At 39.3% G+C, this 23,865-nt stretch overlaps 1 protein-coding gene across 8 annotated transcripts in view; it reads left to right on the top strand.

The window, feature by feature from the left end:
- BCAS3 (BCAS3 microtubule associated cell migration factor) overlaps positions 1–23,865 on the top strand; it is a 592,158-nt gene that overhangs the window by 11,693 nt on the left and 556,600 nt on the right. For all 8 annotated transcript variants that reach the window (XM_059378918.1, XM_059378915.1, XM_059378916.1 and 5 more), the window contains exon 5: positions 16,676–16,782. In XM_059378918.1, coding sequence (XP_059234901.1) covers positions 16,676–16,782 — 107 coding nt within the window. The remainder of the gene's footprint in view (positions 1–16,675; positions 16,783–23,865) is intronic.

Raw genomic sequence — 23,865 nt, 5'->3', positions numbered from 1 at the left:
TCAAATAATGGCAACTTGTTGGGCCCTCTTTGTGGGAAATAAATATTCATTTATTTATTTAATAAATTTATTTATTTAATAAATATTAAATATTAAATAAATAAATAAAAATATTCATTTGTATGGGTGATCATTTATGATATATAAATGTTTCCTAATGTGTTTCTCTTTGAAAGCTTATAGTTTTAATTTTTTTCTTTTTATGATCATTAAACTGCCTTGTTTACTCATGTATTTTTCCTCCTTTTTCCCTTTTCCCTCTTTTTTTATCACCTTTTTTAAAAAAAAGATTTTATTTATTTATTTGACACAGAGAGAGAGATCATAAGTAGGCAGAGAGGCAGGCAGAGAGAGAGAGGGGGAAGCAGGCTCCCCGCTGAGCAGAGAGCCTGATGCGGGCTTGATCCCGTGAGATCATGACCTGAGCTGAAGGCAGAGGCTTTAACCCATTGAACCACCCAGGTGCCCCATTTTTCAAGTTTTTATTTATTTATTTATTATTATTTTAGAAAAGATTTTTATTTATTTGACAGAGGGAGATCACAAGTAGGCAGAGAGACAGGCAGAGAGAGAAAGAGAGAGAGAGAGAGAGGGAAGCAGGCTCCCTGCTGAGCAGAGAGCCCAATGTGAGACTCGATCCCAGGACCCCGGAATCATGACCTGAGCTGAAGGCAGAGGCTTAACCCACTGAGCCACCCAGGCGCCCCTCAGGTTTTTATTAAAATTCTAGTTAGTTGACATGTAGTGTAATAATATTGGTTTCAGGAGGAAAATTTAGTGATTCAACATTTACATATAATACCTTAGTGCTCATCACAAGTGCCCTCCTTAATATTCATCACCGAGTTAGCCCATTCCTGCCCACCTCCCGGCATCAACCCCTCAGTTTGTTCTCGTAGTTAAGATTCTCTTGTGATTTGCCTCCCTCTCTTTTTTCCCCCCTTCCCCTTTGTTCAGGTTTTGTTTCTTAAATTCCACATATGAGTGCAATCATATTTGTCTTTCTCTGACTGATTTATTTCAATTGGTGTAATACACTCTAGCTCCATCCACATTGTTGCAAATGGCAAGATTTTATTTTTGATGCTTGAGTAATATTCGTGTGTGTGTGTGTGTACACATCACATCATCTTTATCCATTCATCAGTTGATGGACATTTGAGCTCTTTCCATAATTTGGCTATTATTGATACTGCTGCTATAAACATCATGGTGCAAATGCCCCTTCAAATCAGTATTTTTGTATTTTTTGGGTAAATACCTAGTGCAGTTGCTGGGTTGTAGAGTAGTTCTATTTTTAACTTTCTGAGGAAACTTCATACTGTTTTCCTGAATTGCTGCACAGATTTCGTTCCTACCAACAGTGCAGGAGGGTTCCCCTTTCTCCACATCCTCACCAACATCTGTTGTTTCCTGTGTTAATTTTAGCCATTCTGACAGGTGTGAGGTGGTATCTCATTGTAGTTTTTATTTGTATTTCCCTGATACCAAGTGATGTTGAGCATTTTTCAAGATTGCTTTGGCTATTTGGGGTCTTTTCTGGTTCCATATCAATTTTAGGATTGTTCTAGCTCTCTGAAAAATGCTGTTGGTATTATGATAGAGATTGCCTTGAATGTGTAGATTGCTTTGGGTAGTATAGACTTTTAACAATATTTGTGCTTCTAATCTGTGAGCATGAATGTCTTTTCGTTTCCTTGTGTCATCTTTAGTTTCTTTCGTAATTGTTTCATAGTTTTCAGAGTACAGAGCTTTTATCTCTTTGGTTAGGTTTATTCCTAGGTGCAATTGTAAATAGGATTGGTTCCATAATTTCTCTTTCTGCTGCTTCATTATTGGTGTATAGAAATGCAGCAGGGGCACCTCGGTGACTCAGTTGGTTAAGCCTCTGCTTTCGGCTCAGGTCATGATCCCAGAGTCCTGGGATTGAGTTCCATGAGTTGGGCTTTCTGCTCAGCAGGGAGTCTGCTTCTTTCTTTTTCTCTCCCTCTGCCCCTCCACACTGCTCATTCTCTCAAATAAATGAATAGAATCTTAAAAAAAAGAGAAATGCAACAGATTTCTGTATATTGATTTTGTAGCCTATGACTGCTGAATTTGTGTATTAGTTTCAATAATTTTTTTTGGTGGAGTCTTTTGGGTTTTCTAGGTAGGGTATCATGTCATCTGTGAATAGTGAAAGTTTGACTTTTTCCTTGCTGCTTTGGATGTCTTTTTAATTCTTTTTGTTGTCTGGTTGCTGAGGTTAGGAGTTCCCGTATTATGATAAATAACAGCGGTGGGAGTGAGCATCCCTGTCTTATTCCTGACTAGAGAGGAAAAGCTCTCAGTGTTTCTCCATTGAGGATGATATTAACTCTGGGTCTCTTGTGTATAACCTTTGTGATGTTGAGGTACGTTCTATCTATCCCTACTTTGTTGCGAATGGATTTTATCAAGAATGGATGCTTCATTTTGTCAGATGCTTTTTCTGCATCTAATGAGAGGTTCATATGGTTCTTATCCTTTCTTTTATGAATGTGTGGTATATCACATTGGTTGATTTGCAAATATTGAACTGCCCTTGCAGCCCAGGAATAAATCCCACTTGATTGTGGTAAATAATTCTTTTGATGTACTGTTGGATCCTATTGGCTAGTACTTTGGTGAGAATTTTGGCATCCATGTCCATCAGGGATATTGGTAATTCTCCTTTTTAGTGAGGTCTTTGTCTGGTTTTGGGATCAAGGTTAATGCTGGCCTTATAGAAAGGGTTTGGAAGTTTTCCTTCCATTTCTATTTTTTGGAGTAGTTTGAAAAGAACAGGTAGTAACACTTTAAATGTTTGGTAGAATTCCCTTGGGAAGCCATCTGGCCCTGGACTTTTGTTTATTGGGAAATTTTTGGTTATTGTTTCAATTTCTTTGCTGGTTATGGCTGTATTCAAATTTTCTATTTCTTCCTATTTCAGTTTTGGTAGTTTATATGTTTCTAGGGATTTATCAATTTCTTCCACATTGCCCAGTTTTTGGCATATAATTTTTCATAATATCCTCTTATAATTGTTTGTATTTCTATGGTGTTGGCTGTGATCGCTCCTCTTTAATTCATTATTTTATTTATTTGAGTCCTTTCTCTTTTCTTTTTGGTAAGTCTGGGTAGGGGTTTATCAGTTTTATTAATTCTTTGAAGGAATCAACTCCTAGTTTCATTGATCTGTTGTACTGTTTTGTTTGTTTGTTTCTATATCATTTTTTTTTCTGTTCTAATCTGTATTATTTCCCTTCTTTATTTGCTGTTCTTTTTCTAGCTGCTTTAGGCATAAGGTTAGGTTGTGTATTTGAGATTTTCCTTGTTTCTTGAGTCAGGCCTGTATTGCTATGTACTTCCCTTTTATGACTGCTTTTGCCGCATCCTAAAGGTTTTAGACTGTCATGTTTTCATTTTCATTTGCTCCCACATATTTTTTTTATTTCTTCTTTGACTTCCTGGTTAACCTGCTCATTCTTTAGTAGGGTGTTCTTTAATCTCCATGTATTTATGGTCTTTCCGCATTTTTACTTGTGGTTGACTTCAAGTTTCATAGTATTGTGGTCTGAAAATATGCATGGTATGATCTCAGTCTTTTTGTACTTGTTGAGGCCTGATTTGTGACCCATTATGTGTTCTATTCTGGAGAATGTTTCAAATGCATTTGAAAAGAATGTGTATTCTGTTGTTTTAGGTTGAAATCTTCTGAATATATTTGTTAAGTCCATCTGGTCCAGTGTGTCATTCAAAGCCATTGTTGCCTTGTTGATTTTCTGCTTAGATGATTTGTTTATTGTTGTAATTTGGGTGTTAAATTCCCCTAGTATTATTGTAGTATTATCAGGGAGTTTCTTTATGTTTGTTATTAATTGATTTATATACGTGGGTGCTCCCAAGTTGGGGGGCACAAATATTTGCAATTGTTAGTTCTTCTTCTTGGATAGACCCCTTTATTATGGTATAGTACCCTTCTTCATCTCTCATTACAGTCTGGTTTAAAGTTTGTTTGATATAAATATCGCTAATCTGGCTTTCTTTTGATGTCCATTAGCATGATAAACGGTTCTCCATCCCCTCACTTTTTTTTTTTAAGTAAGCTTCTCACTCAACATGGGTCTTGAAATCACAGCCCCCAGATTAGGAGTTGCATGTTTCACCAACCAAGCCTGCCAGTCACACCATCCTCCCCAGCCTTGCTTTCAGTCTGCAGGTGTCTTTAGATCTAAAATGAATCCCTTGGAGGCAGCATATAGATGGGTCTTATTTTTTTTATTAATTCTGATAGTCTGTGTCTTTTGATTGGAGCATTTAGTCCAGTTACGTTCAGTGATTTTTTTTTTTTTCAGTGATGATTGAGAGATGTGAATTTTGGTGCTATTGTATTACGTGTAAAGTCAGTGTTTCTGGAGATTTTCTTTGCTCCTTTCTAGTCTTTGTTGCTTTTGGACTTTCTTTCCCACTAAAGAGTCTCCTTTAATATTTCTTGTAGTGCTGGCTTAGTAGTCATGAAGTCCTTTAGTTTTTGTTTATCTGGAAAACTCTTTATCTCTCCTTCTGTTCTGAATGACAGCCTTGCCAGATTAAGTATTCTTGGCTGCATATTTTTCCCATTCAGCACGTTGACTATATCATGCCACTCTCTTCTGGCCTGCCAAGCTTCTGTGGAGAAATCTGCTAACCTTGTTTTCTCTTGTAGGTTAGGGATTTATTTTCCCTTGCTGCTTTCAGGATTCTTTCCTTGTCTTTCTGTTTTGCAGATTTTACTATGAGATTTTACTGAATTTGGATTTGGATGTCTGTTTCCTTCTCCAGATTAGGGAGGGTTTTGGCGATAATTTTCACAAATAAACCTTCTACCCCCTTTTCCCTCTCTTCTTCTGGGACTCCTATGATATGAATGTTACTGTGCTTTAGGGAGTTGCTGAGTTCCCCAGGTCTGAATTTGTGATCCAATATTTTTCTTTCTCTCTTCTTTTCAGCTTAATTCAGCTTAATTGTTTTTCATCTGTATCACTTATGAGTTCCTTTGCTTCTTCCATCCTTGGTCATTATATCCAGTCAGTTTTGTATCTTGGTTATAGCACTTTTTATTTTGGCCTGTCTAGTTTTTAGGTCTTTTATCTCTGTGGTGAAGGACTCCCTGGTGTCTTCTGTGCTTTTCTCAAGTCCAGCTAGTATCCTTATGATTGCTGTTTTAAATTCTGGTTCAGAAATATTACTTGTATCTGTTTTGATTAAATCCCTGGCTGTGATCTCTTATTTTTTCTTTCGGAATGAATTTCTTTGTCTTGGCATTTTGTCTAGGGCTCTCTCTTCTTTGTGTTAGGAAAGCCTGTTATGTTTCCTACTCATATTAAGAGGTCTGATACTCTCCAGGGCCTGGCACTTCAGGAAGTGTTTCTGGTTACTCTGCTGTTGTATTTGGCTGCTCTTTCCCCCATGTCAGTCCAATGTAGAATTTCTCTTTGCCTGCAGTTGGGAATGTTTGGATCTTGTCCACTGTATGGTGAGTTTTAACTAAGTGTGTTTTAGTCTGCTTGTTAAAAGAGGCTAGATCCTATTTCCTCTAGAGCTGAAGCTTTGTAGTACTCTATTGTCAGTAGACTTGGTGCGTTTGGGGGGTTTGTGCTGGTCTTCTTGGGGGAGGGACCTGCTGGTGCTCTGATTCTCAGGCACACTTGTCTTAGTAAAGAAGCACCTGTAGAGCGCAGGGGTCGGGGTTTGGTGTAAGTGACTCAAGCCTCTGCTGTGGGCGCCGCGCTACTCACTGAAGTCCATTCCTGTTGAGGGACAGGGATAAAAACGGCATCAGCTGACTCTCTTGTCCTTGGAGAGGGGAGTTCGCACATGCTACTATTCAGGAAGCCCTTACAGACGTGTGAACAATCTCCCCGCTTGTGTCCCCAGCTTCTGTCCAATCCCTGTCTTCATCCTGTCTGTGTTCCAGCCATCTGCTCACTTGGTGCTGCAGTGCTCCTGTGTTTTAGCTCAGGCCCACTGGCTGGGTTTCAAAACTCCAAATTTTAGGGATCTGGTGCTACACAGACCCATGCTGTTCCTCTGGGTGCAGGTCTTGCCACACTGTGGGTAGTGTTGGTTTGTTCCAGAAGGACAATAGCACGAATGTGCCGAGGCTTGGAGTTTGTGACAAAATGTAACTGAGACCTGGCGTCCAGGTGAGCTGCCCTCAGCAGCTGTTTCTTCTCCTCCTATGCTAATGAACTGGCAGCTCAGTGGCACTCAGTGGCTCTTTTGTCCCCACAAGGAGGTGCCACCTCTCACAGATACACTCCAGGAAGGGGAACTGTTTCTTCCAGTGTGACCCAGGGAATCCTCATGCCATGCTGTCTGCTCCTGGGCTTCTTCTGCCTTCTTTCTCCACACGTGCACCTTTGTGCCCTCCAGGCTCCACCTGGAGGTGGTGCAGTCTTCTAAAACTTAAGACTTTGAGCTCCACTGCTTGTAAAAACTCGAAATAATCAGCCCCTCCTGTTTCGCCTCAGTGGGGAAGTGTTTTCTTGTGCAATGTCCTGAGCTCTGTTCTCTTTCTCACTCTCTGTTTCTCTCTCTCCCTCTGTCTCTCTCTCTCTCCCTTGGCTCTCTCCCTCCTCTCTGTAGCACCAGGATTCTTTTTTCCCCCAAATGACATTTCTGCACATCTCATCTTCCACAATGTGGCCTTTTTTCTCTCTCTAGTTGTACAGTTTGTTCTCTCAGCCCTTGGATCGATTTCCTGGGTGTTCAAGGGACGAGGCAAGTGTAGGGTCCTCCTTCTCTCCTTTTCCCTCTTTATTAATAACTAGGTAACTATTCATCTTTTGTTTTCTATCATCTTTTCCTCTTGAATTTAGACTCTTTTTTCTTTTCTGGAAGTATATATATATATATATATTTTTTTTTAAAGATTTTTATTTACTTATTTGATAGAGAGAGATCACAAGCAGGCAGAGAGGCAGGCAGAGAGAGGGGGGGAAGCAGGCTCCCCGCTGAGCAGAGAGCCCGATGTGGGGCTCGATCCCAGGACCCTGAGATCATGACCCGAGCCGAAGGCAGAGGCTTAACCCACTGAGCCACCCAGGCGCCCCGGAAGTATATTTTTTGCTTTGTGCAGAGAGTATTAGAGAACTTTTTTTTTTTTTTTTAAGATTTCATTGTAAAGTAATTCTACAACCAATTTGGGGCTTAAATCCCCAAGAGTGGAGATCAAGAGTTGTATGGTCCACTGACTGAGCCAGCCGGGTGCCCTCATAAAGAGCTTTCTTGATTTAATAACAAAGTAAATGTGGTCATGGTCTTGGAAATACTAGTGCAGATAGTAACAAAAGCTTGTTTTACAACATACGCAAAATGTTAAAAATAATTTTTAAGGGCATAGGTTCATATCAGCAGCAAAAAAGAAAATTATTTTAATATTACAAAACTAACATTTAGAAAATTTCTTCAAAATAATCTTAAGCACGATTTTCTATTTGTTGTTGTTATTGTTTTTTTTAACAGTAACACTTGTTGGCATAATATTCCATAAAACCTTTGCTTTACTGAAGTAAAATGCATCTGGAAATGTAGATTGATCCTGCTTGAAAATTATTTTAGTCTGTGTGTGCTATTGAACTTTTAGTGGTTGTTTTATTTTATTTTATTTCCTCAAAGATATTATTTATGTAATTGACAGGGAGAGAGGCTGCTAGAGAAGGAACACAAGCACGGGGAATGGGAGAGGGAGAAGCAGGCTTCCTGCCGAGCAGGGAGCCCGATGTGGGCCTCAACTCCAGGACTCTGGGATCATGACCTGAGCCGAAAGCAGACGCTTAATGACTGAGCCACCCAGGCGCCCTATAGTGGTTTTAAATGTAGTATCCCATATCCCAGTTGATTTATTAAGCTTTTATTTTATTTTATTTTTTTTAATTTTTTTTTTTTAAGATTTTATTTATTTTGACAGGGAGAGAGAGAAATCACAAGTAGGGAGAGAGGCAGGCAGAGAGAGAGGAGGAAGCAGGCTCCCCTCGGAGCAGAGAGCCCGACATGGGGCTCGATCCCAGGATCCTGGGATCATGACCCGAGCCGAAGGCAGAGGCCTTAACCCACTGAGCCACCCAGGCGCCCCTTATTAAGCTTTTAAATGTATAAATTTTCCTCAAATACTTTAGCACACTCACATGTCCTTTGGTCTCTCCTTTCTGTATCATATTGATATGGTACGAAATTTTGGCCCAGGTTTTTAATGGATATACTTTTTATTATCTCTGACCCTAGGAGTATGTGTGTGCACTTACTAGGTTTTAAGACAATAGTAGTCTCTTGTAGCATTTCTTGAATTTGTCTGTATGTGTCCTTTCCTTTCCTTCCCTTCTCCTCCTCCTCCCTACTTCTCTCCCTCCTCTCCTCCCTTCTTTTCTTTCCTCTTCCGTTTCTTTTCCTCCTTTCTTTCTTTCATTTGAGTGAGAGAGAGATATTGATTGAGCATGAGCAGGGCGAGGAAAGGGGAGGGAGAGAGAGAACCTCAGGCAGATTCTGTGCTTAGTTCAGAGACTGACGCAGGGCTTGACCTCATGACCCTGAGATCATGAACTGAGCTGAAACCAGTAGTGAAACGCTTAACCAACTGCCCCACCCAGACATCCCTATTTGTCTTCTTTCTTCAAGCATTTTTTTTTTTAAGGTTCTTTTTGCAGCAAACCTGAGGTTATTTACAGTTGAAAGAAAATTTGACTGTGGAAAAGCAGGAAAGTAGGGTTGATTGGCTCCAATTCCAGCATCTCATTGAAGAAGGCCAACAATGGCTAAGTTTTCCCTTGAGTTGGACTTTCTTGATCAGCCAGTCTGCCCTTCCCTGGTGCCTGGTACACCCGGGGTGCAATTCCTTCTTCACCGCCTTTTGTCTTTCATGATACCCTAGGGGAGCTAGCCGAGGGGATTCTTCTGGTCCCAGCCAGGCTAATTTAGCAGCTTACAGAATTCTTCAGAGAGCAGCTGTGGGTACCTGGAGATGGTATTAGGTATTTAGGCTTCTCTTTGCTGGTCCTGGACTTTTTCCTGGCAGAACAATCTTAGAAGTTTATTAGCTGTCTGTAGATTTAAGTGCTTTTATATTTTTAATGAAACTCTGTTAGCTATTAATTAATTTAAAAGTTGCAGTGTTTGAATTGAAAACTCTGCTCTGGTGATTGCTTTCTATTCTTTCCAACAGACCTGGGAGCTCTGCTTTTTTTGCTTGGAATGATAGAGTGATACCAGTTGGCCCCTTGCCTCCAGGCTGCAACCCATTTGATTATGGCTTATCGTGGTTGGGGGTTGACTAGGCAATGACTAACAGAAGATAATTCTAAGGGAACTGTCTTCTTGGACTTCTCCAATCCTGGGCTCTCTTAGGTATCTCCATTCTTTTTTTTTTCTTTTTTTTTCTTTTAGATTTTATTTATTTATTTGACAGAGAGAGATCACAAGTAGATAGAGAGGCAGGCAGAGAGAGAGGGAAGCAGGCTCCCTGCGGAGCAAAGAGCCCAATGCGGGACTCGATCCCAGGATCCTGAGATCATGACCTGAGCCGAAGGCAGCGGCTTAACCCACTGAGCCACCCAGGTGCCCAGGTATCTCCATTCTTAATCATTGTACTGACTTTGGTTTGGTGATAGGTGGAGAGTCCTGTTTTTGGAACTCATTCGTGAGTGGAACTCATGTAGTTCCTTCATGTCATTGTCACTGTTCTCTTTCTGCTTCCAGGCAGTCTGACTTATACCTAAACTTGTTTCTCTTGAGGCTCCATACTGAAAAAGATATAAGGAGTAGCCAAAGCAGCTTAATACCCTGATGTTTCTGTCAGATTCCTTAAAGGTGAGCATATAATTTTGAGTCCCAGAACACATCACGTTAATAGCTGGTTTGCTACCTTAAAACAAGAACTTCCAACCTTCTAGACTGTGAGGGAAAATTCCTACCACCCCCCCTCCGCTGGCCCATCCTGACTCAATCAATTCTATATATATAATCAATTCTAATATAAAAGTACTAGTATAGTACTATGTTACATATGTTATATTGTATATTATATATACTATGCTATAGTGTAGTACTCACTATACTTAGGTATCTATTTTTATATTCAACAGACTTTTTTTTTTTTGGTTGCAAGTTGGTTTAAAAAAATAAAAATAATTTTTATTGTGGTAAAATACATATAACATAAAATTCACCTTTTTACCCATTTTTAAGTGTATAGTTAGGTAGTGTTAAGTACATTCACATTGCTATGCAAATAATGTCTGGAACTTTTCATCTTGTAAAACTGAAACTCTGTAGCCATTATACAGTAGTTCCACATTCTCTCCTTCCCACTGGTCCTTGGTACCCACCATTCTACTTTCTGGCTCTATGAATTTTATTACTCAAGGTACTTCATCAGTGGTATCGTATAGCAATTGTCTTTATGTGACTGGCTTATTTCACTTAGCATGTCAGGTTTCATCCATGTGTAGCATGTGTTGGGATTTTCCTTTCAAGCCTATATAATATTCCATTGTATGTGTATATCACATTTTATTTATTTTTTGTTGATTGTCATTTGGGTTGCTTCCACCTTTTGGCTTTGTGAATAATGCTCCTATTAATATTATTGTATAAATATCTCTTTGAATTTCTGTTTTTGATTCTTTCTGAGAATATATCTATAAGTGGAATTGTTGTCTTTTTTTTTTAAGATTTTATTTATTTATTTGAGAGACAGAGATCACAAGTAGGCAGAGAGGCAGGCAGAGAGAGGGTGAAGCAGGCTCCCTGCTGAGCAGAGAGCCTGACGAGGGGCTTAATCCCAGGATCCTGGGATCATGACCTGAGCTGAAGGCAGAGGCTTTAGCCCACTGAGCCACCCAGGTGCCCCTCATGTGTTAATTCTGTCTTTATTTTTGAGGAAATTCCATACTGTTTTCATATGGGAATTGTTTTTTTAAGATTTTAATTATTTATTTGATAGAGATCACAAGTAGGCAGAGAGACAGGCAGAGAGAGACAGAGGGAACAGGCTCTCCACTGAGCAGAGAGCCTGATGCGGGCTCGATCCCAGGACTCTGAGAACGTGATCTGAGCTGAAGGCAGAGGCTTTAACCCACTGAGCCATCCAGGCGCCCCAAGGAATTGTTGTTTTTTTTTTTTTAAACCTGCTCACATCATATAGCTGGAGAGGACAGTGGCCTGAAACTTCTAGTCATTCACTTCTTGTCACTACTTCTTTCTGAATGCTTGCTTCTCTTCTTTGACTTCTCTAATGAGGTTGGAGCCATGATTGGTTAAAGCTCCCTGATTATACATTTATGATTGTACTATATGATCAAAGAGGAAAACATACTCATTGGGTGTCCAGAAAGATTACCTTCCAGTTACTGGAATAGTTCCAGTGGCCAAGGATGTAATACTAGAATTGGCTCAGCTGGTTATGTGCCTGTTCCTGTGCTAAGTGGGGAGTAATATCAGTTTCCAGAAAAGGGGGTGGCATAGAGTAAGAAGTGTGTGGGGCATACAAAGGCAATAGCAGCTGCAAGCAGCTCTGGAGTGCTCCACATGTAAGCTACCCCTTAGACATTTCACTTATATGTCTCACAAATGGTTCAGTTTCTTACTCCTTTTCCCATCTAACTATGTTCCCTCAAAAGCTATGCTTCAGCCCTGTTTGGCTTTCAGGTTATTAATGGCACAGAACTTTTCATGCCTCAGGATCTTTGTACCCGGGGCCTTCTGGTTGAACGTTCTTTCCTGCCTTAATCCTCATTCACCTATTAGCATCTACTAAAAATGACTTTCCAGTTTTTAGACTGAGTATTGGCAGTACACTGCTGCTATTAATACACATGGAATACAGAAGCAGCTGGTTTGGGAGAAAGATCTAATTTCACTTTATACCTTGATTTTTTAGATGAACAGAACACCCAGTGGGCCTCTGTTCCCCAGTTGCAAACATTTTTCTAAGGAGAGAGAGTATACTGTGTGGTCAGGGTTTTGGAGGATGGGTGAATGCAAGGAGAATGTTGTAGTTGACTAAAACCACAGAAGAATGCTACGTGTCTCTATAGGAAAGACTGTAAAGTCTGTATTTTGGGGGCAAATAAGGATAAAGAAACCAGGAAAAAAGATAAAGAATAGTTATGGTTAGAATAACCAATGATGGTATAATAGAGGGTATAAAGAAAAGTCAAAGAATAAGGATTACTTAAAGCTGTAACAGTTTTGAAGAATAACCTCAATTTTTACAAAATTAGGAGTTCCATTCCAGAGTGATAAAGTCTGCTGTACCACCATCTAGAGAATGAAAGATAGTACAAGTTATTGGGCAGGCTCTAAAATACGAAAAAGGAGATTTTGTTCATATAATGATCTCAGGGTTTTGTATGTGGCATTTGAGCCCTTCTAAAAGTAACAACCTGTGATCAAGATGGTAGCTGTGGTAGAAAGATGACTGGATTGAGTGTCAAGAATCCTGAGATTTCTTTTCAGCTTTGAGTACATTATACCCAACTTTTTCTCATCATTGATAAAATGAAGTTGGCTCCTGCTCTGCATATAAAGCAGGATTGTTGTCAGATTAGCTGATCTGTATATCACAGCACATTGAAAACTATAAAAGACCATGTAAATGTTAGGTGTAAAGAGAATTACACCTTTGGAAAATAAGTTTATAATTCTGAATTTTCCTGGAGATAGAATCATATGCTGTTAACTTTGTACTAGTGAATTCCTGTCAAATGAAAATCAGTATTAAAAATTACTGATTAGAAGCTATGTTGAGCATTTTGATCTTTATATAGGGCAACAGGAAGTCACTAATGTAGAGGATGGAGGTGAAGAGATATGTCATTATTTATATTTTGTAAAAAAGTACTCTTTTGTATGGAGTTTGTGGGTAACAATGGATGTAGGAAGCCATTTTATGCTTTTGGAGTTTACGTTTTAATGGACAGGGTAGTGGTAGTGTAAGCGAAGAGCTGTTTAGGAAGACACAGGTGATAGATTGCTGATAGATTTATTGTTAGAGGAAAGGAAGAAGGTGATTCCCGACTTTGCCAACTGGCTGGATAGTCATGCTATTTACCAAAATAGAGAACCCTGGAGGAAGATCAGTTTGTGGAGGAAATCATGATTTTTTTTTTTAAGATTTTATTTATTTATTTGACAGAGATCACAAATAGGCAGAGAGGCAGGCAGGGAGAAAGAGAGAGGAGGAAGCAGGCTCCCTGCGGAGCAGAGAGCCTGATGTGGGACTCAATCCCAGGACCCTGAGATCATGACCTGAGCCGAAGGCAGAGGCCCTACCCACTGAGCCACCCAGGTGCCCTGGAAACCATGATTTTTGAGTGGAATTTGATCTTCTACTGAGACATCCAAAAACCCATGTTGACCAAGTCATTAGCAGATACTAAGAGAAGCAGTAGATGGAATGAGACCACTTTGGAGGTTATACTGCATGAACAGTGTTTAGGAGTTAGTTAGCTTTGAACAACTCCAGTATTTAAAGAGTAGGTGGAAAGGAATGAGTCAGGGGAAGGATTTTGGTTATAGAATGATTGATTAGAGTGATAGGAGGAAAACAAGGAGAGGGTTATGCCTGGAAAACCAAAGGAAAATATTTTAAGGAGAAGATGGGGAGCGTTGGTTATAGCTGCTAAATAGTCTAACAAGATGGACTTGAAAAACATACATTGCATTCAACAACTTCGAGATTACTGGTGACCACAGCAGAAGTTACTTGGGAGGAGTGTTGGGGGGCAGAAACCATTTTGAAATGGATTTGGGGTGAATGAGAGATGAAGTATAGATGATAATTACAACTTAATCAAGGAGTTCATCTTCTAGAAGGAGAGGACAGTAATGAAGTCAAGTAAAGGGAGACGGTTTTATTGTTTCAATTTATGATTTTTTTAAAGCCTTATTTATTGTGCAAATATATCATGGTAAATAATACAAAAGGGTAGATCAGTGAATGAAGTTTTGCAAAGTTTTACAGCACCTGTGTAACCATCACCTAGGGTAAGAGATAGAATATTGTTACCTAATTGCTTCATGGTTTTGCAGTTGAAATTATTTGCTATCTCGTTTTCTTGCGTCTGGTTTCTCTTGCTCATTTTGTCTGTGAGGTCCATGCCTGTTATGTATGACAGTGGTTCATTCTTTTTCTGTGGTGAATAGTGTTCCATTGTTTCAGTATACTGCTGTGCTTGTCCACTTTCCTTTTGAAGACATTTGGATTGATACCAACTTTTGGCTCTTATCAAGTAATGCTGCTAACTGAGCCTGGCTGGTGACTCTTGATCTTGGGGTTGTGAGTTTGAGCCCCACGTTGGGTGTAGGGAATACTTAAAAAAACCCCCACAAATAATGCTGCTGTGAATATTTTTGTGCTTGTCTCTTGGCGTATATTTGCTCTTTTTTCTAATGAGTAAATACCTAGATTGGAGCTACTTGGTCAAAGGGCATTGTATCTTCAATGTGGGCATATGTTGTCAAACTGTTTTCCCAACTGATTGTACTGATTTACATTCCTTAGCAGAAAATAAGCAGTACTTTATTCCACATCCCGCCAACACTTGGTTTTGTCATTGTGGTTTTAATCAGCACTTCCTTAATTACAAATGAGTTTGAGCCACTTTTCATGCTTATTGATGGTGGATTTATTTGAATGTTTTCTTTCTGAAGTGTTTTTTCATGTCTCCAGCCTGTTTTTCTAGTGACTTATCTTTTTCATATTGATTTTTAACTGTTACATGTACAAGATGAGTCCTTGTGGGGTTATACTTGTTCTAAGTCTCTTCTCCCCTGCTGTGGCTTGCCTTTTCACTTTTCTGGTAAGGGTGGCTGATGATTAGCAGGACTTCTCCATTTTAATGTAAGAGATAATGTGGTAGAATTTGCCAGTCTTTTATGCAAAGAATTTTTTGGTGTTCTATTAAGAAGTCTTTCCCTGTACCATGATGATGAAAGTGTCCTTCTACATTATCCACTCCTGTAATTTTACCTTTGTTACTTACATCTAAATTTCTCTGGCACTGATTTACTTGAAATTTTTTAAAAGGTAGGAGAAACTTCAGCATATTCAAGTGCTCATTGAAAATATCTAGTAGCATGGAAAGTATGGAAGATACAGGAAAGAAATGATTAGAAAAAGGCTCCTGAGAAGGTTGGGGAGGATGGGATCCAAAGCGCAGATGCAGAAATTTAGTCTAGAGAGAAGGAAAGACAACTATTTGTAATGGGATGGAATGAGAACAGAGTGGTACCGATGCACTTGGGTCTTCAGCAACAGATTTCTGGTTTCTCTGTGCCGTCCATGACAGACCATCTGCTCAGTAAGGAGAGACTGGGTGGAGTCGGGCTTGGAGAAAGCTTAAGAAAGTCATAGAAGAAATTATAGGTGAAGTTCTAGAAAAAAGAAAAAATGTGCTGTGCTGTTTTGAGGGTCCAGTGAGGTTTGTAGAGATAAATTTATTTTAGTGGTACCAAATTCTGTCTAATTGTGTGATATTCCTGTAGCATACTTGATTGCCGTAGAATGTACGAAGATGGCAGGTACTTGGGTTCTTCTGGGATTGATATTTTGCAAGATGGGTGCCATGCAGAGAGCCCATAAAGAGAGATCAGACTGTAGACTATTGGCAGAAGTTACTGAGATGATTGATCAAAGACCGTAAAGTGGAAGGAGAGTCAAACATAAGGTGGTCCGAAAAATAGGGAGAAGGCAGGGTTGTTGGTGGACCAGAAGGCCTAATGAAGTCAGAGAATGGAAGTGGTTGAGAAAACTTGCTAGAGGATAAGGTCATGATTTGAGACTAGAATGCTTGAATTCGTGTTTTGTGAGGTGCAATAATTTTGTTCAGGAAGGATATCTTTCATAATACTGACTATATAACAGATGCTTAATATTCACTGATGTGAATTGGAAGTGATTAGACAAGTATCTATAATTCTCTTGTAGTGGACCATATACCCGGTGTTCAGGTATATCAGAATTAAATTCTTAAATATGAAGGAACATAACTTGTCTTCCACTGTTAAGTATATAAATATTAGAAAATCTAGTAGGTTATACTTCATATTTATATTTAATTAATTTTTGTAAATTTTTTTTTTCATGTATCATTTATAGATTCTGGTTTTGTTCCTGGTATTAATATTCCCAAGTTCTCTAGTGAGAATTTTTTTTTTAAAGGAGTCTCTTTTTAAAAAAAAAAAAAAAAGATTTTATTTATTCATTTGAGAGAGAGAGAGAGAGAGACAGAGAGAGCACAAGCAGGGGGAGAGGGAGAGTGTGAGGGAGAGAGAGAAGCCGACTCCCCACTGAGCTGGGAGACCAACATGGGGGTGGATTCCAGGACCTAGATATCATAACCTGAGCCAAAAGCAGGCGTCCAACCAATTGAGCCACCCTGGTGCCCCTCTAGTGAGAATTAAAAAAAAAAAAAAAAAAAAAAGTCTTACTTGTGCAAATAATTATAGGTACTGTTAAAAAAAACCCCAACTACTGGTTTTGTAATTTCAGCTTCTTGTTCACTTTCTTACAAATGATGTCTTCCAAATACTTAATTTTTACTGAAAAACAATATAAACAGTTATTAGACTAATAATATTAAAGAAGTGTAGCTGTTTTCTTTTTGATTTGCTTCTTTGTGGCTTAATTCTCATGCAGATACATCAAGAAATCTGGAATTTCATGAAATACACAGCACTGGGAATGAGCCACCTCTGCTGATTATGATCGGCTACAGTGATGGAATGCAGGTCTGGAGCATTCCGGTAAGTCTGGAGAAGGTTGAATCCCTAAGATATAATACTGGACAGCATGCTCACTGCTGTGAACCCTGGCCATAGTTTCTGTAAGGTCTCATCCATTTACTTCATTAGCAGTTGCCGAGAGGCTGCTGTGTGTGTAACAGGGCACAAAGAACAAGGGGCAAATGAGGGGATAGAGGGGCTGTAAATGATTTGTGATGTCGGGCCAGGGATTGTGGGAATCACCTTACATGCAAGATCTCATTTTTTCATCCTAGTAACTCTGTTGAGTAGGTATTATTATTATTTCCCTCCTTTTTTCCAAAAGAGTGAACAAGCTTATAGAAGGCTTTTTCTTTTGTTTTTTAAAATTAGCAGTCATTAAAAATCAGTGTTTTGAATCAGTTAAAAGTCATGTGGCACAAAATTCTCGAGGTTATGAAAAGTTAAAAAACTCCCTCTTGGGGCACCTGGGTGGCTCAGAGGGTTAAAGCCTCTGCCTTAGGCTCAGGTTATGATCCCAGGGTCCTGGGATCAGGCCCTGCATCCGGGCCCTCTGCTCAGCAGGGAGCCTGCTTCCCCCGTCTCTCTGCCTGCCTCTCTGCCTATTTGTGATCTCTCTGTCAAATAAATAAAATCTTAAACAAACAAACAAAAACTCCCTCTCATCCTTGTCTCCCATTTCCTCTTGAGGCACCCTGGGTTTCTTGTTTGCTATGTATCCTTATAGCTATGTTTTATGTAAATAAAAACATAAATAAATTTGTTTCTGCCTCCCTGCCCTCCCTAACAGATGGGAGCACATTATACAACTTAGTCTGTACCTTGCTGTATTGTACTCATAATGTCAGTATTCATAGAGCTTCTTTTATTTTAAAATTGAATTTTAAAAGCTGCATATAATTCCATTATTTGGATTTTCCTTGATTTATATAATTTGTTCCCTATATTGAAAAAGCTTGAGTGTCTCTTTTTTCCTGCGATCATACATAATGATGTAATACAGGAATTTGAACAAAGGTTATTTTATGTCTGTGTATCTATGAAAGATAAATTTCAATTATGATAAGTGTTTAAAATTGCCTAATGTTGGTCCCAGTTTGCCTCTTAAATCCTACATGTTCCTCTTTGGGATGACCAAAAATAAAATGTCCTAAAAGAGATGGAGGCTTGGTAGGATCACAGCTGAGTGAACCGTAGTACAGATTGCAAAGTTTGGCTTGTACTTACATTCTGGCCTGGCCAAAATATCTGATCTCTCCAGTGGATGGGGGCGGGGGCGGGGTGGGCGGTGGACTTCTGTTCTGTGGTTCTTTTGCAGTTGGAGGCTCAGGGCTATTTGTACCTTTAATAAATTCACTCACCAAATTTTTCAAACCCCCTTGTGTATGTGTGTGTTTCAGCTAGAGTTTTTCCCACCTCTTCTGTTGGGTAATATCATTCTTCCTTAAAAGGTATATAGGAAAACATAGTATATTATGTTAAATTTAAAGGAATTCAGGATGTTCTTGAGTATAGAATTTGGCCTCAGTGGCATAAAGATTATTAAATAATGATCACATTGGACTTCATCATTCTTTAATAATTTAAGTAAAAAGTTATTTAGTCCTCGATAAGTCACTGCTGATAAACTTTGGTCTTCCATCTAATCATGTAATTATGTATGATACTATTAGTTATTTAGGATTAGGGGTTTTATATTTCTTATTTTTAAAGATTGGCTTTATTTTGCAGAGATAGTATGCTGGTGTGTTGTGAAATGATTGTCCTCTTTCTTTTGCCTTTTGGGATGTGTGGTTGACATTTTTCATGGCCCTGCAATGCTGTTTGTAATTTAAGTATCACACTGAAGGCATAGACAGAGAACTTAAAATTAGGTAGTGGTTTGTTTTTTTTTCCTACCAAGAGTCTAGGTTGTGATCAGGGGAAGAGATTTTGTAAATGTAACTTTTTCTTATTAATAGATACAATATTGTGATCCATTACACTGTTGACAGACTTGAAGGTGGAGGGGAAGCTAGAGCTTTAACAAGAAGGTTGAGCCTGTGTGATTAGGGGTGTTGACTGGAATGAGTACATTCCTTTGGTAGTACTCAGGCTACCCACTTGTTCCGGTTATAATTAGAGGTATCAGTTTTAATAGTTTTAAAGTTAACTTGTGTCTATCTCTGAGTGACTTAAAGGTCTTCTGAGTAATTTAAATGACCTCTTTAACATGATTCTTTTTTTTTTTTTTTTTAAGATTTTTATTTAGTTAGTTTTTAGAGATCACAAGTAGGCAGAGAGGCAGGCAGAGAGAGAGAGGAGGCAGCAGGCTCCCTGCTGAGCAGAGAGCTTGATGCGGGACTCGATCCCAGGACCCTGGGATTATAACCTGAGCCGAAGGCAGAGACTTTAATCCACTGAGCCACCCAGGCGCCCTTTAACGTAATTCTTATGCCTAGATTGCATTTTGAGAGACTCGAATAATCTTTTCTTCATGCAATATTCAGTAGCTGGTTGTTTATTATTGTAGTATTATAGTTCTGTGTGGACTGTTTCAAGAATTAGGAGGTTGGGAAAATGAGCTCCTTCTGTTACATTGATTGTGCTCTTACTATGTTCAAAGCATTTTACAGACACAGAATCTCATCTGTCGTAGACTGTGAGGTAGAAGTTACCCTGTTTCACAGGTGGTAACGTCATATGCTTATAAGAGTTGGAATTGGAATTCAAACCCAGTTCTATCTGACTTCAGGTTCAAAGCCTCTGATCTTAGAGCTGTACTTCATTATTCCCCAAATGTGATAGCAAAAGATATGCCATGCGAGTACTTTGGCAGTTCAGTTTTAGTTTTCATTATGCAAGCTTATGATGAGCCTTCAACTCTTCATCTTTTATAGAGTACTGTGACTGTAACCCATTACTAACTAAACCCTTCCAAAACTTGTTTATCACTTGTCAGTTATTCAGTAATCATTTAAGTGTTACCATGTGCTAGACAGTGGGGAGCTTATGTTGGTCAACCCAGAAATAATCCTGGCTCTTAGGGAATCTTTGCAGACCATAAATCATACTTGCTTTTGAGTACGTGTGAGTGGGCGGAAAGTCAATCCCTGTCCAAGCCATAGCCTGATATTTTTGCTTCAAATTTGTGAATCAGGGTTCCCTTCTCTTGATTTTATATAACCTGTGAGTCTCAGATTAAGAAAGTAAACAGGTTACACCTTTAAAAAAATTGTTTATGAATTGCACAAATTTGAACAAGGCCTAAATGGTGTCTCGACATATGGTTAAGTGGAGTACGCTTAGGATCAGAACTGCCCAGAAGTAGTTGCTGTACTGCCCAATTCTCACCACTCTGTATATGGGGTGGCTGGAGGGAAACACCAGCCTTCCCCGCTTTCCCAAGCTGTCAGGTCCCTTCTCTCAACACATCTGATGTCACATAAGAAAGCATGATTATTTGTTGAGGTTCTGAATAAACAGGCCCTTTTCCAACTCATGCCTAACAATCTCATTGCCTCTTTTTGGTCATATAAATAATAGGTTCTCTTGCTTAAAATCCTTAACTTTAAAAAAAATCAAGATTGTATGTGGATTAAAAATCGAATAGTTTTTTTTGTGTGTGTGTGATTCATATGAAAAAATAAGCTGTTCTGTGCTCTTCCTTCACAATTCCTTGAATTCTATGAGCTGTTATCTCAGTTTTTATTGTAGTCACCTTAATATGTCCTACTTACATTCTTTTTTTTTTTTAAAGATTTTATTTATTTATTTGACAGAGAGAGATCACAAATAGACAGAGAGGCAGGCAGAGAGAGAGAGAGGGAAGCAGGCTCCCTGCTGAGCAGAGAGCCCGATGTGGGACTCGATTCCAGGACCCTGGGATCATGACCTGAGCTGAAGACAGAGGCTTAACCCACTGAGCCACCCAGGCGCCCCTCCTACTTACATTCTTGATTTTATTTTTTCTCCCAGTGTTACACATAGACCAACTTGGTGCCATGAACTATGAGGACTTAAAAGGTGTTCATTATTGGGGCTTTTGGGTGGCCAGTTGGTTAAGCCTCAAACACTTGATCTCATCTCAGGTCTTGATCTCAGGGTTGTGAGTTCAAGCCCTATGCTGGGCTCCACACTGGTCATGGAGCCTGCTTAAAAAAAGAAAAAGGGAAAAAAAAGGGCATTCATTTATTCATCACAGATCTGGGATAAAATATATATTTTGAGCAAAATAGACATGGTATTTGGTCAAATGGAGCAAGTAGGAAAGGTGGATTTAAATAAAAGTAATATGCAACTTATGTTGTAATATGAAGAATAGAATAAGAGATCATAATAATAAGGAAGTGGCCTAGAAATTAAGATTTAGTGAGGGTAAGCTTAGAATAGCATACAGTAAAGTCAGTGGTTCTGAGGTGGAAATGTTCTTTCCTCTATGGTTGGACATTGATTTAGATTTCTTAATTTTTTTTTCTTCTTTAAGAATATTGAGATACAGGGCGCCTGGGTGGCTCAGTGGGTTAAAGCCTCTGCCTTCGGCTCAGGTCATGATCTCAGGGTCCTGGGATCGAGTCCCGCATCGGGCTCTCTGCTTAGCAGGGAGCCTGCTTCCTCCTCTCTCTCTATCTGCCTCTGCCTCTCTGCCTACTTGTGATCTCTGTCTGTTAAATAAATAAATAAAATCTTAAAAAAAAAAAAAAAAAAAGAATATTGAGATACATATTTTTATGATCATGTAGTTTGGAGAGATCGATAAAAGTAGATACACCAAGGCTCTTGATAGATTTGCCAGATTGCATTCTTGTAAAGCCATGCCACTTACATTTACCCCATTTATTTATTAATTCATTCACTCAGTGAAGATTTATTGATTGCCTTTTACAAGCCAGACCCTGTTCAAGATGCTGGGAAAACAACAATGAGCAGAACAAAATCATTTTTCTTGTGGATTTTCCATTCTAGGTAGGTGGGGAGGATGATAAAAAGCAAGCATGTAGCATGCTAGCTGGTGATGAGTGTTAGGGTGGGGTGGTGGATGTTGCGGTGGGTTGTTGTATCATACAGGGTGGTCTGGGAAGGGAAGGCCTCTCTCAAAGATCTTTTGAGCAGAAGTGTGAAGGAGTGATCCTTCTGGGTATTTGATGGAGGAACATTCAAAGCCAGTTCTCTGTGCGAGGATTATGTTTCCTCTATATTCAAGAACAGCAAGGAGGCCATTCAGCTGGAGGTGTGCGGGCAAGGTGACGAATGCTGGGGGAGGATGTCTGAGAGGTGGTGGTGGGCTAGAGCTTGGTCAACCATGGATTTCAAAAATTGTAAATGCAGAGCAAAGTTGAAACAATTTTACAGTGGAAACAAGTATATTCACCACCTAGATCGAAGCGTTAAATTTTACGGTACTTCCTTTATTTCACATCCATCTCTTTCAACACATTTTAACATTTATTTAACATTAATTTTTTAAAAGCTTTCATTTATTTATTTGAGAGAGAGAAAGCATGAGAAGGGAGCAGGTATCGGGAGAAGCAGACTCCCCACTGAGCAGGGAGCCCGATGCAGGACTTGATCCTGGGACTTCAGGATCATGACCTGAGCTGAAGGCAGTTGCTTAACCAACTGAGCCACCCAGACGCCCCTCATTCAACACATTTTGAAGTAAATTGCAAACATCAGTAGACTTTCCCCCAGCCACTTTTGTATGCATTAACTAGAATTCAGTATTTGATTAATTTTTGTTAAAGTATATACACAGTTAGATACTGAAATCTTAATAAGTCTACTTCCTTTAAAAAAATTTTTTTTATTGTTTTATGTTAGTCACCATAAAATACATCATTAGTTTTGGATGCAGTTTCCAAGATGCATTGTTTTTGTCCAGGACACAGTGCTCCATGCAATACATCCCCTCCTTAATACCCACCACAACGCTTACCAATACCCCCACCCTCTTCCCCCCTAAAAGCCTCAGATTGATTCTCAGAGTCCACAGTCTTTCATGGTTCATCTCCCCCTCCGGTTTGCCCCAGTTCACTTTTTCTTTCCTTCTAATGTCCTCCGCTCTATTCCTTATGTTCCACAAGTAAGTGAAACCATATGATAATTGATTTTCTCTACTTGACTTATTTCACTCAGCATAATCTCCTTCAGTCCCATCCATGTTGATGCAAAAGTTGGGTATTCATCCTTTCTGATGGCTGAGTAATAATCCCTTGTGTATATATGGACCACATCTTCTTTATCCATTTGTCTGTTGAAGGGCATCTCGGCTCCTTCCATAATTTGGCTATTGTGGACATTGCCGCTATGAACATTGGGGTACGTGTGGCCCTTTTTTCCACCACATCTGTATTATGTCCATTTCCTAGGCTTTGACAAGTATATACACCTAAGTAACCCAAATCTTTGTCAAGATGTAGAACGTGCTTATCACTGAAGAAATTTCCCTCATCACCTATTACCAATTAAATTTTTTTCTATCCTATGCAGAGGCAACCACTGTTCTCATGTCTTCCCCCACCTTTTTTTTTTTTTTTTAAGATTTTATTTATTTATTTGACAGAGATCACAAGTAGGCAGAGAGGCAGGCAGAGAGAGAGAGAAGGGAAGGGAAGCAGGCTCCCTGTTGAGCAGAGAGCTGGATGTAAGTCTCGATCCCAGGACCCTGGGATCATGACCTGAGCCGAAGGCAGAGGCTTTAGCCCACTGAGCCACCCAAGTGCCCCTCTGCCCCCCACTATTGATTCGTATTGCCTGTTTTAGAACTTCCTGTGCTATTATTGTACTGTATGCATTTTTGTGTGTGTAAGGCTTTCTTCACTCAGTGTGTTTGTGAGATTCACCCATATTATTCCTTTTTATTGCTGAATAATACTCCGGTGTATGAACATACCATAGTTTATCCCTTCTCTTAATGATGGTTAGCTGGACTCTTTACTGCTTTTGCCTTTTCTGACTAAAGCTGCTCTGAAGATCTTCTGTAAGTCTTTTTGTCAAGTGGTGTGTTCATTTCTCTTAGGTAAGGACCTACAAGTGGAATTGCAGCTTCATAGGGTAGGAATGTGGTCGGTTTTATAACAGACATCCAAACCTTTTTCCAAAGTAGTTGTACCATCTTACATTTCC

This window comes from Mustela nigripes, chromosome 16 (assembly GCF_022355385.1).
Source record: "Mustela nigripes isolate SB6536 chromosome 16, MUSNIG.SB6536, whole genome shotgun sequence".
NCBI lineage: Eukaryota > Metazoa > Chordata > Mammalia > Carnivora > Mustelidae > Mustela > Mustela nigripes.
This window is presented reverse-complemented; position numbering and strand designations above follow the sequence as displayed.